This window comes from Pogona vitticeps, chromosome 5 (genome assembly GCF_051106095.1).
Source record: "Pogona vitticeps strain Pit_001003342236 chromosome 5, PviZW2.1, whole genome shotgun sequence".
Lineage (NCBI taxonomy): Eukaryota > Metazoa > Chordata > Lepidosauria > Squamata > Agamidae > Pogona > Pogona vitticeps.
In genome coordinates this window covers 108,343,410-108,368,190 of record NC_135787.1, presented here as the reverse complement: position 1 = coordinate 108,368,190, position 24,781 = coordinate 108,343,410, and the positions used below count along the sequence as shown (strand labels likewise).

At 41.6% G+C, this 24,781-nt stretch overlaps 1 protein-coding gene across 5 annotated transcripts in view; it reads right to left on the bottom strand.

Moving 5' to 3' along the window:
• Nucleotides 1–1,513: 1,513 nt before the first annotated feature.
• Nucleotides 1,514–24,781, bottom strand: part of GRM3 (glutamate metabotropic receptor 3) — a 147,238-nt gene continuing 123,970 nt past the window's right edge. For all 5 annotated transcript variants that reach the window (XM_078394237.1, XM_078394238.1, XM_020800517.3 and 2 more), the window contains exons 4-6: nt 8,667–9,733; nt 6,321–6,495; nt 1,514–2,034 (exon numbers count right to left, since the gene is read on the bottom strand). In XM_078394237.1, coding sequence (XP_078250363.1) covers nt 1,961–2,034; nt 6,321–6,495; nt 8,667–9,733 — 1,316 coding nt within the window. In that variant the 3' untranslated portion in view covers nt 1,514–1,960. The remainder of the gene's footprint in view (nt 2,035–6,320; nt 6,496–8,666; nt 9,734–24,781) is intronic.

The following is a 24,781-nucleotide window of genomic DNA, read 5'->3' as shown; positions in this document are numbered from 1 at the left end:
CCAGTTTCAAGTGGCTTATGAACCAAGGCTATCTCAAAATGGGTGCTAGGACTGATAGGTAAAACAGCCTACCATTCTCAGAGATTCCAGGATTAAAACCTAAGATTTGGCCTTAAATTCTGTGCTTTTTGAGTTCATGTAAGATCCTAACTGCTCTGGGGTAACAGAGGGACTGTGGTGGCCTCTCAGATATACTGAACTTAGGCTGTATAAGGCTGAATAAACAACATAAAGCATGGGTTTGCCACATTCTGATAGCCTATCTGATGGAGCATCAGACAACTGATTACCATTAACAGCCCAACATCAGCAGCTGACTGCTTCCTGTGTCGAAATTTGAAGCAGCCCCAATAAGGTTCTTCCAATAAATCAGTTCCAGTGATGTTTCCACAGTGAATATAAAAAGCACTGAAAATGGCTCAATACATTTTGGTGCAAGAAGCTTAATAGCCAAAAATCGGGTCTCTGAATCCCTGTGTCCCTTGATGGCAAAAATAAATAAATACAGAACATTTGCAGTCTTCGATGCTGTTACCTGAATGGGCTGCCTCACCTTCTGAATATAACAAGCAATGAAGATGGCTGAAGACATTTTGGGGCAAGAAGCGGAACAACCGAAAATGGGCTCCCTGGATCTCAGTACCCCTTGATGGCAATAATATATACAGAACATTTGTAATATTTAAAGCTGTTACTTGAGATAGGCTGTAAACTAAAGGTCAGCCGTGATAACACAGGTTAGGTTTAATAAGTCTACAAAGAACGTTGCTATCTCCATGCTAGATCTCTCAAGTTAGTAAAATTCAATGGACAAAAACTCCTGGGTTCGTGTATTTAAATGGTACTGGAGAGAACTTAAAAAGTGCTGACAAAGTTCTACCCACACAGCATTAGCTGCCAATTTGCTATTATTTCCCTCTTACATCAGTGTGACTGAGCTATTGCAGCAAGCCAGTTTCTTCCCTCCACTACTGAATTGTCGTCCATGTTATGACCCAGTGCCTTAAAAAAATTCCTTGATTCACTTATTCACAACTGAAGAAGATGCAGGTCTTTGCAGGGGGAGGAGTACATACACCAAGAAAGACTTTCTCAGATTTCCTAGACATAGATGGATGTTCCTTCTTCCGAGACTGGTGTTTCTAGAGTTCCTGATGTCACAACCTTCTGGAAGAGGGGAGAGGAGACAGCTTGCCTTTCTTCTTGAGAGGTGAGCAGGAAACCCTGCCACATTCCCATCAACTTTCTTTTCTCAATCTATTTCCTTAATAAACACCAGCTTTCTCATTTTCCTAGAACCACATATGTGATTACTTTCTGAAGGGGAAGTTCTACTCTGCTAAACATTATGATTTTGAGAGCCTAAATCCACAAGTTAGCTTAGCTGCTGCCTGCCTTGCCAACAGAAGACACATTTAGCATTCATATGCTGCAGATTTAAATCCCCCCACCCCATCCACTGTGAAGAATTCTAATATTCTCGAGGTGGGAAAAAGCAGCCAGCATGCTGGAAAACTTTTCAGATTTTATTATTGACCATCTTTACATTAATTAATACTGTTGTGAAAACCATCTGCTGCACAGAATGTAATCATAATATACAACATACAAATGCTGTCTAGGTAAATTACAACAAGGAATTACAAAAAAATGAAAAAAAAATCTCATTAGAAAGAAAGCCACCAAACATGGCAACCGCTCCTTCTCTCACTGTTGAGTCAACATGGTAACACTGCAAGGCATGGTTATTTACACATCCCTTGGAACTGTTAATCACAGAGGAGTTTGAAAGCTGTTCTAAAAAGAACATCACTATATACTGTACAGTCCTCAAAAATAATATATTACACAGTTTCTAGAAAAAAAATGCTAGTCCTTTTAAAATGTTCTTTTTTTCCCAATGCACAAGAAATGTGCTATACCTCCTAACAGTCTAAGAATGCAAGAACCAACTGAATAATCACAGAGAGGAGGTGGTGGAATCCACAACTTCTCTTCCATTGCAGACGGTTGGAACATACACGTTAGCTGAAGCTGAAAAAGGAAAATGCACATTAGCAATAAGAATTTCTTCATTACAGAGGTGTATGACTTTTCTTGGCCATGAAATGAGGGGGAATGTAAAGGAACATCCTAAAGCCAAAGAGATGATAACATAAAAACAACACAAGCTTAAATCTTCAAAACTACGTGTTGGATTCTGGACTGAGTAGCAGGTTGAGTTGACTGAAAATTTCTATAGCTCCAAAGGGATGAATACTTGGAATTGTGTTTTTATAAAGTGAGTAAAAGATTTCTCAACAAAAATCCTTAGCACTTTCATCCAGGCTTCTTTGGCAGAAGCCAAGACTGATGAATTAGTTTGCTGTAGCTGAAAACCATAGATATATGACTTAATGCTGACTAATGGTGTAAGAGAACAAGAATTTGTACAACTGAAGCCCCAGAATGTTCTGCATGAATTATGATGTCAACTGCCACCCTGGTACATTGCTCTGTTGGCTCAGAGCTAGGCTACAGTCCTCCTAGTAGCTGGGAGAGAAATGGATTTTTTCCCCAGGAACAGTGGACTGCCACACACTATCTCTGTTGTAATGCAAAGTAATTGAAGGTAGATTGCTCTTCAATGAGCCAGGAATGGCCATTAACATTTCAAAAGACCTATTCTTCAAATGTGTGGATACAGACCAATACATAATTTTGGTTTTAGGGGAACTATGGGGATTGCCAGTCTTACTACTACATCACTTGAGTCAACCATTTCTTTACACAAATGGTAGAGCCAATTTGTGGTGTATATAAATGTTTCATTTATCTTGGGTGCCGCTCCCCATATATTCCTCTGTATATTTATATATTTCGATGTTTTATTTGTGGCTGGTCTTGGACTGTAATAAAGGTTTATCTATCTATCTATCTATCTATCTATCTATCTATCTATCTATCTATCTATCTATCTATCTATCTATCTATCTATCTATCTATCTATCTATCTATCTATCTATCTATCTATCTATATCTATCTATCTATCTATCTATCTATCTATCTATCTATCTATCTATCTATCTATCTATCTATCTATCTATCTATCTATCTATCACTTCTGGCAACAGTGATTTACTTATGAGCATAATGGGAGTGATGGTGCTAACAAGGGGAATTAGGAGACCTGATGTGTGATTATTAGGGCAGCATTGTTTAATTACTACGGAGAAAATTGAAATGCTGGAAATCAGCATGAGAGGCAGAAGTGAGAGTATACCATGTCAAGATCAAGTTAGGCTGTCATTCCTAGGTCAAAATTAGAGGTGAGCACAAAATGAACCATGAAGCAACAACCCCCCCCCCCACCCAGAAAACCAGGCCATGCTGTGGTTTATTTTGGGGCACTTTGGGAAAATGTGCCTGGCCAGAATGGAACAAAATGGCAAACTGTTATCGGCCCCGGTGAGTTGCACGCTTCATTTTTGGGCATGTCGTCCCTGGGTAGACAGCCTGGCACCACTCAGTCAACTTCCTAGGCAATGCTGGGGAAACTTTGTGTAGGACTGGTGGTCTGGTCAGCCAGCCAACTGCCTGCAGAGCTCCAGGTCTGCTCTCTGGGAGTAGCTGGTTATAGGAGCCACATCCTGAGCAGCTCAGCTGGTGGTTTCACTTTTGCAGCAGCTGGCATGAGAAGAAGACACTTTGCTAGCTAGTCCATTCATGATTGCATGATCTGAAGAACTTTGAAGAAATTGCCTGTAGCGGATTTTATTTTTAATTTATGATACACCTCTCCCAGCTGGGAAGGTGTGCTTGTCCTCAGGGAGGTTTTTTTTTACCTCCTTCATGGAGGAAGGAGGCAGAGGGAAACACTATTTTCCTTCCTTGGGACTTCAGTCACCCTGGTGAATTGTTACTTCCATTCTCTTCTCACATCTGCCCCCTTTCTGTTCTCACCTCAGTCCACCTCTTGATGAGCAATACCCTGTTGCAAGTTCCCTGGCATGGACCACTTAATTTTCCCCAAGCCAGATGCTAAAGAGGATTTTCTGGCGGGGGGGGGGGGGAGAGGACCTGCTTTGAGGGGGTAGAAATCCAGTCTTCACCTCTTCACCAGATTTGTAGTTGCTGGGGAGGAGATTCAGCTGAAAATACACTGTGTGTTTGGCACCTCTAGCTCATGCAGGGGCTGTTCTGCCACTCCCAGAACTCCCAAACCACATGAATTACAAAATGTTTCATTTAGTTGAAAAGTTTGTGAAAGTTCATGGTTTGTTGTTTGTGAATAGCAACAAGCCATGAACCATTGTGAACAGCCCTATTCCCAGTTCATGCCCATCTCTGTTCAAAATATACATTACAAATAGTCCACCATAAGAAACTAGCATCGCATTAGTGTCCCAGATGTGATTCTAGCAGACATTGAAGTCTAAGCAATCATGCTTGCAAAAGGTGTGTGTTTACCTCAAGTTAACCAACAAGAAAACAAAGCCAATTAGAGAAGATATGAAACGTCCCTCTCATAGACCTGAAGGACATTTTGTTTTCTATTGAAGTGCTGTCTGTATACTTCATCTATTTGATGCTAGGGATTCCTCAAAAAATGGAAGGCAACAAAGAATGTCTCTTAGCTGGCATAGGTCTGTGCAATAGATCAGATCAACTGGCACAACTATGGCATGCTTTGCAGCCAGCTAACCCAACTGGTCAGAATAAACACCTCCCCGTCATCAGTTGCTTGTGGATGCTGGAATTCTGCAGGAACATGGGAAGTGCTGGGTTACGGGTGTCCAGGGGAGTAGTAGGCAAAATGTGTTACTCATGGGATGCCTGGGGGTCACATCTCTATGTTTGCACCAAAAGATGTGTCAATCTGAATTCGAGCCCCAAACTCAGTCGAGTACAGCACCCACACTAAGACACGAATGGATCCAATAATTTTGACAGGCAACTGGCTTTTAGATGTTATACTGGTATGATCTGTTGTGGATGCTTTATGTGAATGGATGTTTATATTTTGATGGTATTGTTTATTTGCATTTTATTATTTCTGTTTCTTCTTTTGTTAAATTGGATTTTCAGTGTGTTGGTTATACATGTTGTAAACCACCCAGAATGATGGCCTTTGGTCAGATGGGTGGAATATAATAATAATAATAATAATAATAATAATAATAATAATAATAATAATAATAATAATAATAATAATAATAATAATAATAATAATAATAATAATAATAATAATAATAATAATAATAATAATAATAATAATAATAATAATAATAATAATAATAATGTGTCATTCACTCTCATGTAATTTCTTTTCCTGTAAAGATTTTTCACCATAAAATTGCACTTGTGTGCAATTTTATGGTGAAAATCTTCTCTTGAGGCTACCAAAAGGGGGAAAAAAGTGCTACCAAGAGACCAACAGCGTTGTCCTGATCAATTGACGGAGCACTCCTATATATCTACTCAGAAGTAAGCCTCAATGAATTCAGTGTGGATTGCTCATTGCCCATAGGACTATTAAATCAATGACTATTTTATCAATTCATCCAGCAATTAAACTTGTGCAGCCCTTGCTTTAATAGATGTAAACGGAGACTGAAGCTTGCCTGAAGGCACCCCCTAAGTTCTTGGATAAGCTGCAACTGGAAGTTCAAGCAATTAAATCTACAGCTAGCACTTCACCTGCTGGTTCATTCAGTTTTTGAATATGAGCATTATGAAACAACAGTTTAAAAATGTTTTGATTGTGTTACACCCTTCCTGTCTGAGGATTAGAAGAAAACGAAATGCTGAAATTTGTTGGTTGTATGCAGATCCATGTAGTTTTGACTGATGCAATGATCTGATTTTCCTGTCCTGCGAACAGCTGCAGGGCAGGCAGAAATTCAGCAAGTAAACATTCTTTGTATCGATGCCTGAGTATAGCAACATCCCTTGAATCTCTGCCTACAACATAGCAGTTAATGAGCTCTTTCCCTTTCTGGCTATTAAAAAACCATTTAGCCTTCAGTTCTCAACATTTTAGTTTTTGCCTTACGTAATTTAAAACACTGGTGCTTAATTTTTATTGTTTGCTTTCAGTACTGGTTATCTTAATTGTCCCCCCCCCCCCTTTTTTTAAAAAAGTACTTCATTTCAAACCTCAGTTGATTTAAAGGTTCTACTCATAAATAGTATTTGTGGTGTTTTGATTAGCATGGAAAATTGCCTTGAAGATCTTCTTTTAAATGGAAAACAATGAAGGGAAATCATGAATGCAGAAATTGTACAGAAATAGCCGTTTGGGGAAAGGAAAGGACTCACACTGCTCTCTGTTAATTACCTTGGGAATATGTCGTTCCTGTCCCACTGACACTGAACCTGTTGAGATGCAGCCTGTGAGTGACTACATTCTTCTGTGGCTGGAAGAGGACAATGTGCACTTTGGGGGCAAACAAACATCCCAAGACAACAAAGCCACTCAGGCTTACAGAAATGCACATTGTTGTCGTCTGAACCTGCATGGAGAAAAATACAGAAGCCCTCAGTTTTAGATGTTACAAAACACAGCACCAAAAAAAGAGAGGAGATCTTGGCACGCATGGAAACCATTGACTGAGGATGGAGAACTCTGTGGTCCTTCAGAGGTTGTTGCATTCCAACTCCCATCATCCATGATCTTTGACAATGATCTCTGGAGCAGATGGGACTTGGAGTTCAAGCTTGGCTCAGGCTGACTGGGGAACTCTTGGAGTTGCAGTCCAAAAAAGTGAATTTTTCTGAGCTGTACATGGACCCTCCAGTTAAGCCAAACCACATAAGAGTCCTTATTGAAGAGAAACATTTTGCATCCTGTGTCATCTGTATAACCTCTTCAAATTTACTGTAACCCCTTTGGAGCATTCAGCTCTGGGCTTCTCCCTTGTACAGCCCTCTTGGTCGGACTCTTATTTGTCATAAGGAAAAACAAGTTATCAGCAAAGCATAGCTGAACTAGAAAGTATGATGCCTGGAGTGGCATTTTAAAAGTCTCTACGTCAGTGTTTGCCAACCTGGGGGTTGTGACCCCAAATGTTTTCTGGGGGTCATGAGTCACCTTATATATGTTGTAAGGTAAAGGTTCCCCTTGACATTTAGTCAGTCGTTTTCGACTCCAGGGGGCGGTGCTCATCCCCGTTTCCAAGCCATAGAGCCAGCGTTTGTCCGAAGACAGTTTCCGTTGTCACATGACCAGTGCTACTTAGACACGGAACACTGTTACCTTCCTACCTTGGTGGTCCCTATTTATCTACTCGCATTTACATGCTTTTGAACTGCTAGGTTGGCGAGGAGCTGGGACAAAGCGACGGGAGTTCACTCCGTCATGTGGATTCGATCTTATGACTGCTGGTCTTCTAACCCTGCAGCATACAAAGGCTTCTGTGGTTTAGCCCGCAGCGTCACCACGTTCCCCACTATATATGTTGTAGCCTTTGTTATATAATTTCTTCCTTGACCTTTCAGACCAGGATATTAAATTTTGTGTATAAATTTATGTATATGGAGCTGCCCCCGGGCCCTGGAAGGGAGGGGGAAGACGTCTCTAGTTTCTGAGGAGGGAGGACTGTACTCCATTAAAAATGCATTTTTATGCAAATGTGATGGTGGGTGCCACAGGCCACTTGACTATTATAAAAAGAAGTTGTGACTTGAAATAAGTCGGGAACCACTGTTCTAGGTGAACACATAATGCAGCTGAGTTGTGCATGAACCTAGAGTGACGGAGTAATGATACTCTAGCTCTTGCACATGTGCACATATGATGCAGATGTGCCTTCCTATGGTTTTTCATTGCAGTAGCAGCAACACATAAATAAGATGGTGAGAAGTGCACAGATGCAGACCTAAAAGAGTAACAGAAGTGAGTACCAGTACTTGGGAAGTGAGGGGACAGCAGTGAGTTTGTATATGTGTGTTTGAGTGCTGTATATGAACAGGTTGGCAAAGACTGTATGTGAGAAGGCAAATGAATGTAAAAGAGAATAAATGAATGAGTGGCTGATATATGTAGTGCAAGCTTGTGTGAGAGAGATCTGTAGTCTTATGGGACATATCTAGTCATTACTTCCCTGGTTCTCTGGACATACTTTGAAGAGAGGACATAGTCCCTCCCCTCTCTGTCATCTGTTTTTCTACATCAAGTGTGATGTGTCTTCAGAGGAGAGGTTTCTGTTAATGTTCAGACACTTGCTCATGTGAAGGGCTTATGTATGAGCTGGTTGCTCCTCTGCAGACTTGTCTATCTCAAGATGGATAAAAAAACCCAACAACACAGAGAGAAGGGGCTTTGCATTCCCCTCTAAGGATCTGAAGTGAACTTGGTATCAGTAGGGCTAGAACATGTGGAAGGGAGGAGTTGATTCTCCATCTTTTGGAGATTTGGTCCCACCCATTGTCAACTCCAGCTACACTCGCCTTTGGTGTGTGTCCCTCTCAAAGACTGAGTTAATGCAGACCCTGCTTCATGTTGCTGAAGGTTTTTCCCAGTCTTGTCTTTGCTTGCTTTTCATTTGCTTATTCTCCCTTGACTTACAAAGCATGGCATTTTAAGATATAATATTTTCCCATTAAAATACAAATCCCTAAAGCATGGCTGACAGAATGTTTAATCTCACAATGGATGTGAGTGAAATGAAGGTGGAAGACTTACCCTGTAGTCACTCGATGTCACATAAAAGATTGGTAGAAAGGCCAGCCAAATAATGCACGTTGTATACATTGTAAAGCCAATAAATTTGGCCTCATTGAAGTTTTCTGGGCACTTCCTTGTTTTGAAGGCATAGACAGTGCATAGGACTACAAGGATTACATCATACGTTAAAGAAATTAACATACTGGGATCCTTGACATTGCACTTCAATATGACAGTCTGCCTCTTCTCCGGGACGGTGTACCTGCGAGTGCCTGGGGCCTCCAAAATCAGCCACACGGACACTACCACAACCTGCACCATGATGAGACTCAGGCAAATGAGGACCTGAGAACGAGGGCTGATGAATTTAGGGCGCTGAGCCCCATTCTTCACTCCATTAAATATTCTGGCAATGCAGTTTGTTTTGGTCAGGAGAGCAGCGTAGCAAATGGCAAATGAGGTGCCCAGGCCCAAACGGCGCAGGGTGCAAATGACCGGGGAGGGCTTGGCGATGAAAAAGAACGTCATGCTATAGGAGAGGAAGACTCCAAAGAGCAGGATGTAGCACAGTTCCCGACTGGAGGCTTTGACCAAGGGAGTATTGTTATGCTTGATAAAGACTCCCACGACCAGGAAAGTACAAATGAAGCCCAGGCAGGCGATGGTCACAGGCCCTATCGCCCAAGCATCCTCCCACTTGATGTAATCTTCTGGCAGGTCATAACAGCTGGTGAGGTCCACAGTGGGCCATTGCCCAAGCCCACAGTCTGAACAGGTGAATTCGTCCGCCAGGTACTCAAAGGGCTCGCAGGGAATGCAAATCCAGCAGCAGACGTCCCCAGGTTGCATGTTCTTCATCTCATTGGGTGCACAGGGGTCACTGCACTGGGCAGTGGGGATAACACCTCTGGACCAGTGAATGGCATCAACGTCAAGAGTCAAGGTTTCTGCCCACTGGCCAACTTTTACATAGGAGAATTTACCTCCATTGCGCTGGAAATTGAAGACGTTGTATCGGCCTATCCCGTCTCCATAGGTATCAAATTTAACAATGTTGTCTGCAGATTTGGAAGAACTGAATGGAGCTGCCAGAAATTAAAGAAAAAAAATGCTTAATACATTTTCCATATTTGGAATGCATGTAAACAACCAATACAACTTCAGTAAACTTAGAACTGTGAAGAAGTAATGTTGGGTAAGCTAGTATTTCTAGCATTCCCCCCCCCCATTAATTTGTACCCAGGTACAATGGCTTGGGCCAAACCATAGCCATATACTTGTATTACCATTCCATTCCAGGATATAAAAACCCTGCTTTGTCTAACAGCATATAACATTTTATTGGTTGTTGTCGCATTCCCCCAGTGTCCCCTGTTTGTTTTCCCTCAACCACAGATCCACCTTCGGACACCATGTGCTATTTTCTCCCTTTACATGCTGCCACCAGTGGATCTTTATCCACACTGTACCAAATATGTTTCTTAGACACGGGCTGCCACACATAACGGGTTTATTTATTGTTTGATTGGTGAATCATAGAAGAAAAGTCATTGATGTTCTTTTATTGTTCAGTCAGTAAACTTGGATAGGATTACACGTTTGCTTGTTCGTATTCATTCACATTAATCACTGTAACAATATCTTATGACTGTCTATTTTCTATTACTTTTATCTCTTATCTATTCTCTAACACACACCAACTTTCCAATCTCTGTTTTAACCCTTCAAAACCTATTCTCTAACTCTTCTCAGTCTCCAACTGTTCTCTTGACTCTGCCCTCCTGTCCTACCATAGGCTGCTGCCCTAGAGCTCCATATGATGGACAGGCGTGACTTGGGCATTCTGCCATAGTTGTCTTTAAAGAAGTGGTTCACTTGATCCTGCAAAAGAGTAATGCCATTTGAAAAGTATTGGGCCTTAATTAACTCTTTCAAATGCTGCAATTGGAAGTCTATTCATGAGTGCCCAACAGAGGTATCAATGATCCTTAAAATGGCATACAATGACTTTTTGGTTTTTTACAGCCCACTCATGACAGCATCATGTGTGGAAGGAGTCCAAGAATATGTATTCTATTATTTATTAATTTAATTTATACCCCGCCCATCTATACCGAAGGCTACTCTGGATGGCAGTAGTTTTCGGAAGAATGGGAAACTAAATGCTTCTGAATCCTTTGTCCCTAGGATGCTGCTGTTTCAATAGTTCAGGAGGAACAGAGGCTTTGCAAAGTAAATTTGATGACTCCTGCCATTACAGCACCAAGCAACCTTTTAGGTGAAGGGAGGGAATAGTGCAAGGTGTGGGAATGCAAAGATGGAAGAGGCAGGAGATGTTCATGACCTGTCAAGTCTCTAATGATTCACTATGAGGGCACTGCAGTTTCTGAAGTTTGGCTCCTCAGCCGTGCTTGTTAGCCTTAGCTAATCTGAATTGTTCTGCTTGACCAATCTCTTTCCAATCATCCTCTTCCCCGCAGATAACCTGGGACCCAGCAGTTCTAGCCAAGGCAAAGCGTGCTGCTTATATACCATCCCATAGCACTTAAAGTACTCTCTGGGTGGTTTACAATTTAATTAGGCTGAACTTCGAGTCAGCTACCTGGAATTGAACCCAGGTCACGAGCAGAGTCTTGGCTGGAGTACTGCAGTTTAACCACTGCACCACCCTTGCCAGATCATTGCGTGTTTGGAACACAAATGTGGACCCTATAGTGGTTAAGTCAGATGCATCTCAAAATAAACATGCGATGGCTACAGGTCCAACTGAAAAATGGGGTGCTGAACAACCATCCTGGCTGAGGTGTTCTCTTCCAAATTCTGCTGCATCTGCACTGACAGACGTGGCATGTCCATCGGACTGTCAATAAATCTGTAACTGAAAGGATGGGTTGCCTAAGAGGGCTGTGGCCTAAGGAATGGTCGGAGCCCCTGTGTTCTCCACAAATCTCATTATTGCACAACTGGCAGCTTTTTCAATCCCAGATGGAAGCTGTGTGTGTGTAAAGAGAGAATAGCATTTTTCAAGCTGAGAATTATAGGTTGAGTACATTTTAAAAAAATGCAGTCTCCCAGGAGCAAAGTTCTGAATCATATTTCCAGAATGGATAATAATTCTTTATTTCCCTATAAAGGCCATTGGGGGATCCTGGCAGGGGGGAATATTTATGTCATTCTGCTTGACTCTTGCAGTTTCTGCTTCCTTAGTTACGGGGACAGCACCTCCTGGAAGTGGTTCCGGGATGCCAATGTTAAGAAAGTAATCTGTAATGTAAAGGCAGATTAGGAAAAGGCCTAACTGTAGTCAGTTTATTGTATTAGAGGTGTTTTGGGAGGTTGGGTTTGCCTTAAGAGTAAGAGTTTGGAGAGATGGTATTTGTCCCTTAACAGCTGTCATTTGGTTTTTTGGCAACAAAAAAACTACAATATTTCAAAGAGATCATGTAAGAGTGCTTTCAGCTTGAATGGCGGTTAGTGCTGTTTCCCCCTTCTTTAATACATATTTTTGTAGGAAATCCTATGAAAAGAAGCATCTGAGGCACATAGGGTGAGGACATGGGGAGATTACTAATAAAGGTAAAGGTAAAGGTTCCCCTTGACAATTTTTGTCCAGTCGTGTTCGACTCTAGGGGGCAGTGCTCATCCCCGTTTCCAAGCCATAGAGCCAGCGTTTGTCTGAAGACAATCTTCCGTGGTCACACGGCCAGTGCGACTTAGACACGGAACGCTGTTACCTTCCCACCAAAGTGGTCCCTATTTATCTACTCGCATTTGCATGCTTTCGAACCACTAGGTTGGTGGGAGCTGGGACAAGCGACGGGAGCTCACTCCATCACGTGGATTCGATCTTATGACTGCTTGGTCTTCTGACCCTGCAGCACAGGCTTCTGCGGTTTAGCCCGCAGTGCCACCAGATTACTAATAGACGATGCCATTTTCTGGACAGTTTCTCACAACAACTTTCTGCGAATAGGCAAAACATTTGTCCAGTAAATGCCTTGTCTAGAAGCATCCAGAACTACTCCCCAATTTATAGACTGTAAGAGTGATTTGGGGTAATGCAACAATAGTTGCAGCAAAGAACTCTGTGTCCTTTCAAGGTTACTCCTGCCATGATCAATCATCCTTCAGTCACATCATTAATTCCTTGTTTTGCCTAGGATAGCAATTCTTTGCAGCCTATCATTAGAGGAAATACATAATTACACCTGGTTTATTTCATGCTACTGCTGCAACACAATTGGAGGTCACCATTAAAACATCAGGAAAAAAAATGCATAGACACTACTGATAGATTCTTTCCTAAGAACCTGCTGAGCCTGCTCCTTCTTGCTAGAAAATCTGCCCAGGCTGGACCTTTCGAAAGAAAAAGGTGTTCATTTGTTGGATGCCTCACATAGTCAAAATTGCAAAAACAAAACAACAACATCAAAAAACAAAACACCCCCCCAAAAAACAAAAAACCAAACCTTCAGTGCATAGAAACAATTTGTTAAAAATCAATTTGTTAGCCCTACTTCATTTGAAATGTTCAACAATGAATTTAAAATGCATTCTTATAATTGTTAAACAGCAACATTTTTTAATGATTTTTGAAAAAAAGTCTAACAACTTCTATTTGCATTTCACACAGTGGATTTGATTTCATTATGCTGTCAAGAGCTGAACTTCAATAAAATTCTTTTAAGCGTACAATTTATTCATTAGTGTTCATGTTAATATTGCTAAACAATGCATGCATCCCTTCCCTTGTTTCCTTGTCATGCTTTGTCCACAATTCTACCTGTACCTACATAAGGTTTGCATTAGTTGCTGCAGATAAATGTGGCTACTTAATGAGTTATTGGGATGCACGTTACAATGCCCAGTTAGGTTTGATCAGGGTGTGACTGGCACGTGCCCTGGGACTTCATTAATTGGCTGCTGTTAGCTGCAGTAAGTTGTGCAAACCTTAAGCAAACCCTCTTAGGATACTAGCTTTTGTGTTTGAGGGCAAAGATAACCAAAGGGATTTGATGGCCCAAGGCAAAGGCATCCTTATATTCTACGTAGAGAAAGAGATTGGACCGGCAACGGAGCCGTTCTAGCTGGAGGCTCCACTGAGCTTCTCGGTTCTTTGGTGAAAAAACACTTGCAGAAAAAATGGTTAAGCAAAGCTTGCTTTGGGGCTGCTCCAGTAAGATTCAGAAGGCCTCCCTCATGCCAACCGTTCTGTTAAAAGTAAAAAGATATACATTTTGGGACGACTCATTTCTCCTGTCACAGGGATCAGCTCTCAAAAATGTGCTTTAACATTCGATGTTCAAACCATCCTTGGGATTGCCTCTAGGTGGAGCTGTTTACACTAAACACAGCAAGTGTATGATGGGAACTCATGATTTTCAAAAAGGAATTCATTCCATTAGCCCTGCAGAGTTTTGGTGGGTATTTTCAGCACCGCTCACAAATCACATAAGCCAGACTACTTGCCTATTAATCAGTTTGACCCTATTTGAGCTCAAAAGAAATGAATCTTAGATGCAGTTAATTTTGCTTTTTTTCCCCCTTACAGACTGAAGTGTATTTGCTGCTGTTCAGGTGAATTTAAAACTTAATCTCAAATCCCAAAAGGTTTAATTTGGACTGGTGAGATACATTTGACTTATATACTAGCGCCCACAATCCAGAAAGGTTTGGTGAGGGTTTTTGGTTAGCCCAATTCTGAGTAAAATAAAGGGCTAAATAGATTGGAAGGCCTTTATACTTGTGAATTTAATCCAGGTTGTTCAATGGCACCGACAATCTCCAATATGCCATGAAAATTCATTTTCTGATTCTTTTTGTATTTAGCTCTTACTATTGTTAGAGCAGGAAAAGCTGTACTGGGATACAATCTCAAAACTGATAGAATGATTTCAATATGAACCCGAGGCAGACCTTTCAACAACACAGTAATCCAAGTTTATGCTGAAGAGACTGAAATAGACCACTTCTGTGAAGACTTACAACACCTTCTAGAAGTGACAACAAAGAAAGATGCTCTTCTCATTATAGGGGATTGGAATACTAAAGTAGGGAGTCAAGAAATAAAAGGAACAACAGGTAAGTTTGGCCTTGGAGTTCAAAACGAAGCAGGGCAAAGGCTAATAGAGTTTTCTCAAGAGAACAAGCTGGTCATCACAAACACTCTTCCAACAATGCAAGAGGTGACTCTACACATGGACATCACCCGATGGGCAATACCAAAATCAGATTGATTATGTTCTTTGCAACCAAAGATGGAGACGCTCTATACAGTCAGCAAAAACAAGAACTCGAGCTGTTTGTGGCTCTGATCATCAGCTTCTTATAGCAAAATTGAAGCTTAAACTGAAGAGCGTAGAAATAACCACTGGGCTAGTCAGGTATAATCTAAACCAAATCCATTATGAATACACAGTGGAAGTGAAGAACAGATTTAAGAAACTCGATTTGGTGGATGGAGTGCCTGAAGAACTATGGATGGAGGCTTGTAACATTGTACAGGAGGCAGCAACAAAAACCATCCCAAAGAAAAGGAAAGGCAAGAAAGCCAAGTGGCTGTCCAATGAGGCCTTACAAATAGCAGAGAAGGGAAACAAAATGCAAGAGATAGGGAAAGTTACAGAAAATTGAATGCAGACTTCCAAAGAATAGCAAGGAGAGACAAGAGGGCTTTCTTAAATGAACAGTGCAAGAAATAGAGGAAAATAATAGAAAGGGAAAAACCAGAGATCTGTTCAAGAAAATAGGAGATATTAAATTTTATTTATTTATTTATTTATTTATTTATTTATTTATTTATTTATTTATTTATTTATTTATTTATTTATTTGATTTATATCTCGCCCATCTGGTATATTCTACCACTCTAGGAGGAACCTTTAAAGGAACCTTTTGTGCAAAGATGGACATGATAAAGGACAAAAATGGGAGGGACCTCAGAGAAGCAGAAGACATCAAGAAGAGGTGGCAAGAATACACAGAGGAATTATACCAGAAAAAAATTGGATGCCGTGGACAACCCAGATAGTGTGGTTGCTGACCTTGAGCCAGACATCCTGGAGAGCGAAATCAAGTGGGCCTTAGAAAGCACGGTTAACAACAAGGCCAGTGGAGGTGATGACATTCCAGTTGAACTATTTAAAATCTTAAATAAAGACACTCTTAAAGTGCTACATTCAATGGAAAACTCAGCAGTGGCCAGAGGACTGGAAAAGATCAGTCCACATCCCAATCCCAAAGAAGGGCAGTGCCAAAGAATGCTCCAACTACCGTACAATTGCATTCATTTCACACGCTAGCAAGGTTATGCTCAAAATTCTACAAGGTAGGCTTCAGCAGTATGTGGACCGAGAACTCCCAGAAGTACAAGCGGGATTTCGAAAGGGCAGAAGAACTCAAGACCAAATTGCTAATCCTTAAAGAAATTGGGGAGGGGGCTGACCACCTTATCTATCTCCTGAGAGATCTGTATGTGGGACAGGAATCAACAGTTAGAACTGGATATGGAACAAGTGATTGGTTCAAAATTGGGAAAGGAGTACGACAAGGCTGTATACTGTCCCCCTGCTTATTTAACTTACTGTATTTTTCCGTTTATAAGATGACCCAATGTATAAGATGACCCCCCCTTTTCTAATCCCAAATTAGAAAAAGCAGGGATCAAAGGGCTCCCTTTTTGCTAAGCCCTATGCCTTGGCAAAAGGCAAGGCAAGCGGCTGTCAAAGTGACTGCCGCTTTTCCTTGCCTTTTGAGAAGACACGGAGCTTAGCAAAAACAAAGCTCCCCTTTCTTTTTGCTAAGGCCAGCTCCCCTTGCCTTTTGAAAAGGCACGGAGTTTAGCAAAAAGGAAGGGAGCAATGCCTCCCCTTCCTTTTCACTAAGTCCTGTGCCTTTGCAAAAGGCAGCAGTAAAGAGCTGCCTTCCATTTATAAAATGACCCTCAATTTTTTTTCAAATTATTTAAGGAAAAACTGCCATTTTATACATGGAAAAATATGGTCTATACAGCATGCATCATGCGAAAGGCTGAGCTGGAGGAATCCCAAACTGGAATTAAGATTGCCGGAAGAAATATCAACAATCTCAGATATGCAGATGATACCACTCTGATGGCAGAAATTGAGGAGGAATTAAAGAGCCTCTTAACGAGGGTGAAAGAGGAGAGCACAAAAAATGGTCTGAAGCTCAACATCAAAAAAACCTAAGATCATGGTCACTGGTCCCATCACCTCCTGGCAAATAGAAGGGAAAGATACAGAGGCAGTGACAGATTTGACTTTCTTGGGCTCCATTATCACTGCAGATGGTGACAGCAGCCAAGAAATTAAAAGATGTCTGCTTCTTGGGAGGAAAGTGATGACAAACCTAGACAAACCTTCTCTTGTTTCTATTGACTACTGTTTCAGTTTTCTTGACACTTCCTTTGAGTTTTGTTCCCCTGGAAAATATAATTAGAGAGAAAGTGAGAAAGAAACTAAACTTAAAAAGCAGAGACATCACCTTGCCAACAAAAGTCTGCATAGTCAGAGCTATGGTTTTTCCAGTAGTAATGTATGGAAGTGAGAGCTGGACCACAAGGAAAACTGAAAACTGAAGAACTGATGCTTTTGAATTGTGGTGCTGGAAGAAACTCTTGAGAGTCCCCTGGACTGGAAGGAGAACAAACCTATCTGTTCTGAAGGAAATCAACCCTGAGTGCTCACTCAGATCCTGAAGCTGAGGCTCCAATACTTTGGCCATCTCATGAGAAGAGAAGACTCCTTGAAAAATGCCCTGATGTTGGGAAAGTGTGAAGGAAAGAGGAGAAGGGGACGACAGAGGACGAGATGGTTGGACAGTGTCATTGAAGCTACCAACATGAATTTGACCCTACTCTGGGAGGCAGTGGAAGACAGGAGGGGCTGGCATGCTCTGTTCCTTGGGGTCATGAAGAATCAGACATGACTTAATGACTAAACAACAACAATTGTTATATGCTGCCAAGTTGGAACCATTTTATTGTGATTCTAATATGGTTTTCAAGTGAGGTATTGAAGGAGTGGTTTGACCAGTTCTATACCCCTAGTGAGTTTCCATGGCAAAGCTGGGAAATTGAACCCAGGTCTCCTGAGTGTTACTACATTACTCTCTCCACTAGATTTCTGAGCTCCTATTACTCTACACTTAATACTAATGATTCAGTCATCACTTTTAATGCTAAGAACTCTGGGAAATATTTATTACTGTTCTAAATGTGAGTGTTAACTCCGTGGTGAAGTGAAAGCAGGCATCTACTTGTGGTTCTAGGTCCATAAAAGTGATTGATTCCCTTACACATAATACTTCCACCACTGAAATTGGTGGAACCACAAGGCTGAGTTCCGTACAGGCCTTGAAATGCACCTGCTCCAAACAAGTCTCCATTATATATATTATGTTGCATGTTTTACACACACACACACACACACACACACACACACACACACACACACACTGTGTGTATGCAACATAATATGCCCTAATCTAAACATCTTGAACTTTGAGAAGTGCACCTTTGTCTAGGATAAAGTTAATTTTTTCTCTTGTTTCTATTGACTACTGTTTCGGTTTTCTTGACACTTTGCAGTTTTTCCCCCTGGAAAATATAATTAGAGAGAAAGTGAGAAAGAAACTAAAACTCAACCAAGTTTTTAAAAAGAAATATAATTCTATATAATTTATTATTTCAAGTTCTGGGAACCTACTGTGGGAATTTAAACACTGATGCCTTAGGGTTGATAAGAGTCATTTAATTCAAAGTTATTCACTCTGGGAAGTAGTTTTTACAAAAGGTAGCAAGCATTGCAAGTTAATTTATATTAGCAATCAAATTCTAATTAGAAAGAAAATTAAATGCCTTCTTCCCTTCCAACAACCTCAATTCCACCTCTGGTCCTCTTAGAAAACCACAAGGAGATGCTTAAAGTGTACTTCTGATTCATGTGTTACTGAAGTGAATAGGATGCAAATCTGCAGATCTATTGAAAACACCAGCCCTCTGTGCTAACAATGCCTTCCTGAGCCCACAGAAGTCAAAGATAAAAGAACTCTTGTAGTTTCACTCCTTGATCACAATGTGCGTCTGCCTTTGGTCGGAGGTAAACCTTTGGTCTGTCTGATTCAAACACTGGGCTGTTTCAAACCTTTGTCTCTATAGTATCATCCTTTGTGTGATGGACAACAGACCAAGATAATGGGAACATGCACAGTAGAACCACAGGATCCTTGGGAGATAGGTTTCAAGCCCCCCCAACCCGATGCAAAACAACAACAACAACAACAACAACAAAAAACAAGGAAGTATCAAACATGATACATTGCATGGTCTCTTGCTCCCTTTAGTGGCCAGTTCTGGTAAATACACCCTGGAAATACATATAAATTTATATTCTGGGTTTTTAAAAATTATTATTATTATCAGGCAGCAAATAAATGTATCAGCAAATATTGATCCTGTGATTAGTTGGGGGAGGTTCTACTCTACACCCTTCATGGGGTTGCTAGGTCAGCAGCATTTTATTCTCTAAATTTTCCGAGTTAAAATGTAAAACAAGGAGGCGGATCCTTGTGATATCACAGAGGCAGGGCAGGCAAGATTTGGGAGGGGAGCAGAACTGCTGGTTGTACATATACACACACAAGGAGAAGTTAGATACATGAGCCCAGAGTCCAGGGTAACATGCAAACCCTATGTTCTGCTGTTCTGATATCTGGAATCAGCAATATGGTTATAGTGGGGAGGCTAGCCCCATTCCATTTCTTTGTCACTTTGTTTATGTAATTAGTGCCATGTCTGAAGAAAAGGGTTCTGCTCATATGTAGGTTCTCAGTGCAAACAAGAACTCATGTTTTGGGGTACCTGGTGGCCTGTAAGGCCTATGCATGAGCAGAAGCATCTCCTCTTCAGTCTAATTCCTGCTTTTGTGAGCAAAGCAGTATGGAGGATGGCAATCAGGGCTAGCCCCTACCTTGTAATTGTGTTGCACTTTCTGGATTTCAGAGTGACTGAATAGGGCTCCAGTTAAACAGGCGGTATGGTAATCCAGAACTAGAAGGAAAGCAACCAGTCAGGTAGCAACATGGATCCACAAGGTGCAGTGGTTGGCAACATTCTTGCTAAGGCCTGCATCCAGCATGACCAGACCAACAGCACAGAGCATGTACGGAGTGTTTCAAGGCCTTCTGCCACTCCTGGAACCTGTGGAAACCTTACTGTCAGTGCGCAGTCTTTTCCCTGAAAGCCTGTGTGACGGCTTACAAGTTGTGTTGCTGGCGCTTCACTCCCCTCCCTTGCTCCAAAGGGCATGACGGGCACACTCGTTGGCTTTCCTCTATCTTTTTGTGTGCTGACAAGATGCAAGCAAAGCACACATGCAAACACCTTCGCCCTGAACCAGGGAGCCTTGGTGCCAGCTGGGAATGGATGGAAATTACTCTCCAGGCTTTAGAGCCACTTCATGAAATAAAACTTTCCTCCTCTGCTTGCCCTGAAATTCATCTCCCTGTATTGAGAACCCGAGAAGTCGAGCAATTCCTTATGGCTTCAGCCAGCACCCTGAGACCTGACAGCCCCATTGCCGCCATACAAAGAATATAAAACATGGGCAGTGTGCTGTTGCCTGATGCCTTCAATCCTTTCCTGCAATACTTGTGTAAAACGAAGAGCAGCAATATTCTTGCTCATATGCACAGAGTTTCATAATTCTAGTTCATAGGTTGAGCGCTTCATTTAGTGTTCTTTGCATAATTATGTTGTAAATTGCCCAGAAAGTGGTCTAGAGCTATGGGGTGGTGTATAAATTGAAACAATAACAGCCTGCTCTCATATCACTGCAGAAACATCAGACACTTCAGATGTGATTGAAAACGGGAGTAAAAGTTACAGCAACAACAACAAAAGAAGATCCATATAAACTAGGGAAGCAAAAAGGAAATGCTTCAAAAACTGTTTGATGTCATCCTTCATTTGTGATTCCTGATACTGTCACTTCAATAGAATGTCAGAATTCTCTCCCTGACCCCAAGAACTGCTCTTCCAGTTCAAACCAGGCTTTAAAACCTATAGCTGGAGAGTCCAAAAGAGACACAACCTTGCTTGACTCAAAACCTTATTTTCTCCCAGGCTCATAAATTTTCTACTTGCTTTTCCAGCCCTCCTACCCCAAAAGCAGGACTGCTGGAAAATGGAAAGAGTCCCAGCTGAAAAGAAATGGTGTCCCAGATTCACAGTTCTATTACATTCCTCTCTCTTGCTACATCTAGGAACAACTGTTACAGTTAAACATGCACACAGATTAATTTCGCTCGAAAGATATGGAAGAGAACATATTAATCTTGCCAGATTTTATCAAGAAAGGCAAGTGTTTTGTATACGGAGAACAGTCAATAATTAGATTCTAAGACAGTCTCAGCTAGACCTACCCTTTAAAATGACTAAGCCATCTGGGACCACACCAAATTCTATTCATGGCCCAGGAGTGGACTGACTAAGGATCACCTCTCTTGGCCAGTCAATACAGACATGAGCAATGTGGGTTGTGATTTTGCCACCAGCAAGCCAGGATGAAGACAAGAAGGTAACAAAGCAAGTGGAACTGGTCAGACTTGAGCTATAGGGCTTAGCAGGAGTAGGAGCCCAGTAACTTCAGTGCTTCCCAGCCTTGGATCCCCAGATGTTCTTGGACTACAGCTCCCTGGCTAGCACAGCTAGGGTTAAGGGTTCTGGGCATTTTAGTCCAAGAACATCTGGGGACCCAAGGTTTGGAACCATTGCTCTTGACAGTGTGGATGACACCTCCATATTTCTTGACCAATAGCCATGCTGCCCGAAGCTGAGGGGAACTAAAGTTACATTTAGAGCACCTCAGCACATCTAGAAAACACCAGATGACCCACCCTGGTGCAAGGAATGGCTATTAGGCTAGGCAGATTTTTTTTAAAAAGCCATATTGATGGAGAGCAGGTCACTCTAGAGTTATCAAGCTATGAGAGTTCAATGGAACCTTTGTGTCCAAAGATAGTACACTTTTCCGAATACCAGTTAGTGGAGACAACGTTTGTGGGCTTCTTGACAAGCTTGGTTGAACACAAACTGACTGTCGGCATCGTTCACCAAGGCTCCATTGATGATAAGTTAGGGAAAGATAATTACACAGGCGAAGAATTAAGAATTAAATAAGAGAGGAAATACAAGAAAACGTGGTATGAAACAAAAGTCTGATTGGACGGCTCTCTTTTTGCATTTCTGAAGCAAGTGCCCATGAAACCCTAGAGTGAGCAAGCCTGTAGATGGCAGCAAAGAACACAGAGTACGGACTTCTGCTGCTGTCTAATAAAATTAAAAAGTACAGTAAAAACGAAAGCAGAAAGAGCTGTGGGAACTGCAAAACAGCGTTGGCAAATTAATTGTGGTTTATTGTTCGCTACAGACATTGGAAGTTGTAGTCAGTCATGGCTTCCTGTCATGTGCACTTGTGTGCATGTTTGTGGCATTCACACATTATGTTGGACAATTTTGTTGATTTTGTTTTAGTGGTCTAATAAAGGTATCACCTGATCTTGCATTTCTGTTATTTTGGGGACTACACAGCCTTTTTTTGATTTTTTTTCTCAGGCATATATATATATAAACTGTATTAAAATGTTCCACTTCCACGTAGCATGATTCTGTGAAGCATTCAGATAACAATGCCTGAAGCGTTTCAGCAAGAGAAGAGGAGATCTGATTTATTATTTGGAAAAGTCATGTATACAACTAGCACTCTGGAAGCAAACTCTTCCCATTCATTTATTAGTTACATGTATATTTCAGCTTCTTTCAGTTAGCTTAGCAATCTTTTACAGCATAGATTGACAGGCTCATAGAATGTACTTTGCTTTCTGTGGGAATTGTAAGATCCATTAACCAGAACCTGGCACACAAAAAGATCAGCCTAAACCCTGCTCAGATGTTCTGCCTAAGCAGCTTGTGAGCTACATGTGGTTTGCAGTGGGGATGTCAGTGGCAGCTGGTGGTGTAGCTGGTAGGATGGAAGGCACAGTGGTCAATGGTGGGCAGGACTAGGGGTGACAGATGAAGCCACAGGCAAAATTGGTGTTCATATACACATTCATTCATTCATTCATTCATTCATTCATTCATTCATTCATTCATTCATTCATTCATTCACAGTGGCAGAGAGATGTTCACACAGACACTGCCTGACATCTGCCCCATCCATTCACTCCATAACTTAGCTTACATTAATGGGTTTGAAAAACCTTCTTCTAAAATTAAAAATGTCCATATCTTCCATACCTGGTGACAAAGATGGGTGGATGGATTGGTCCATAACAGCCATCCTCTCAGTTTCTCCATGCCCTCAACTACTGACACAAAATATGGCACTAGTATTTCAGCACAAGGGGAGTACAGATGCCATTTTGATCTTCTACCTGAGGTAATGTAGGCAGAGGTGGAGGCGCTGGGATAGCCTGAGGTAGGCAGTAGCCTGTGTACTTTAATGGACTAGCCCCCTCTAGCGGCACAGTAGTAAATTTTGAAGTAGAGGTGCTCATCATGATGACAGTCCCCCATAATCTGCCCCCATGCAAGTCCAAAAAGGGAGGAAGCTGGATTGATTCTTATCAACAAAAGAGTTCTAGCTTTTTAAAATTTCACCAGAAGCAGGTCTTTTATAATGCCAATGCCACTTAACTGCTCATTCAACACAAAATATGCTCAAACACATGGCACTACAACAGGAATACTTTGGGAGAAAAAACCCATGTTTCTAGGAAAATACATTTTCTCTCCCAGCTACTTTGAGGTTTGTGTCAAAGTTCAGGGGGAAGAGGAAAGCTTGGGTGGTGGTTGTGGTAGGTGACTTCACAGTTCCTGCTAATCAGAAAATCTGAGGGGTGCTAACCCTCTGAACCACCACAACACTGGTTTAAACATCTGCCATACAATAGGCTTTTTTTTTAAAAAAAAAGATAATGTCTAGTATGTTTGTATATACTGTATATATTCCTCCAAGTAATGAAGAGGACGTTGCACAGCATAGCTGCTGCCTATATCATATTCCAGAATCTGCTATATTGATGTAGCCTGCTGCTAGTGATTTCTCTAGACACTTTTGTTGTGCCTTCGCTTTGAAGATCCCTAGAAGTCAGGCATCAAAAAAGACCCAGCTCTAACTAGAGCTGGTTGATGCATCATGCTCCTTACCTCTTCCTTCGCTGGTGGCAGCAAAGAGGGGTATTGGATGCCTCTGTTTCCAGGACTTGGTGATACAGTGGGATGGTTGTCCAGAGCAAATCTGCCCAGCACAATGAATACTCCTGGTGCTGCAGCAGCAAGATGGAGTGGCGCATCTGCCACTCTGGTGTTTTGCCACCTGAGATGACTGCCTTAGTTCGGCTAATGCAGGGATGGCCCTGTTCTATTCTCTGGCTGTATGCTAGGTACTGGATGCATTTGGGTGGCAGGTGGATGGTAATAATTAGAACAACATCCTTTGTTGGAGAAAAGCATTTTGCAAAACATTATTGGGTTAAAAAGGGAAAATGGAATGTACACACACACACACACACACACACACACACACACTACATGGGATGTTGGCAACTCAAGAGAGAAGCATCTTGCTTTATGATGGGAGGAATCTTCCCAGGTTTGAGAGGAGCATCTGATCCCCTGGAACTTACCATGAGATGCGTTGCCTTCTGTCTCTACCTAAATTCATAGTCATATTCTCTCCCTGGACTCCCATGACTGGAGTCCCTACCCAAATCTGCTGCTCAATTTGCTGCTCAGATTGAATATGTGACTTTCTGCTCCTCCCCTCCGTGAACTTTAGGTTGTTCTGTCGTGTTTCCACACCACTTTGTGACTTAAAGTGGGGGGGGGGAAAGGAAATTTGCTGGTGCTATGCCATAAACCCACAGGAATCTTTGGTCTCACAAGCTTTGGAGAAGAGACTGGAGGAAGGGAAACTTGCTTTCATTGATGTGGAGACCAAGGATTTGTGCAGGCCTCATTCTGACCAGAGCCATTCAAGATAATAGCAGAGAATAATTATTCTCCCAAGAATTAGGTGTGTGTGTGTGTGTGTGTGTTTCTTTTTCATAAG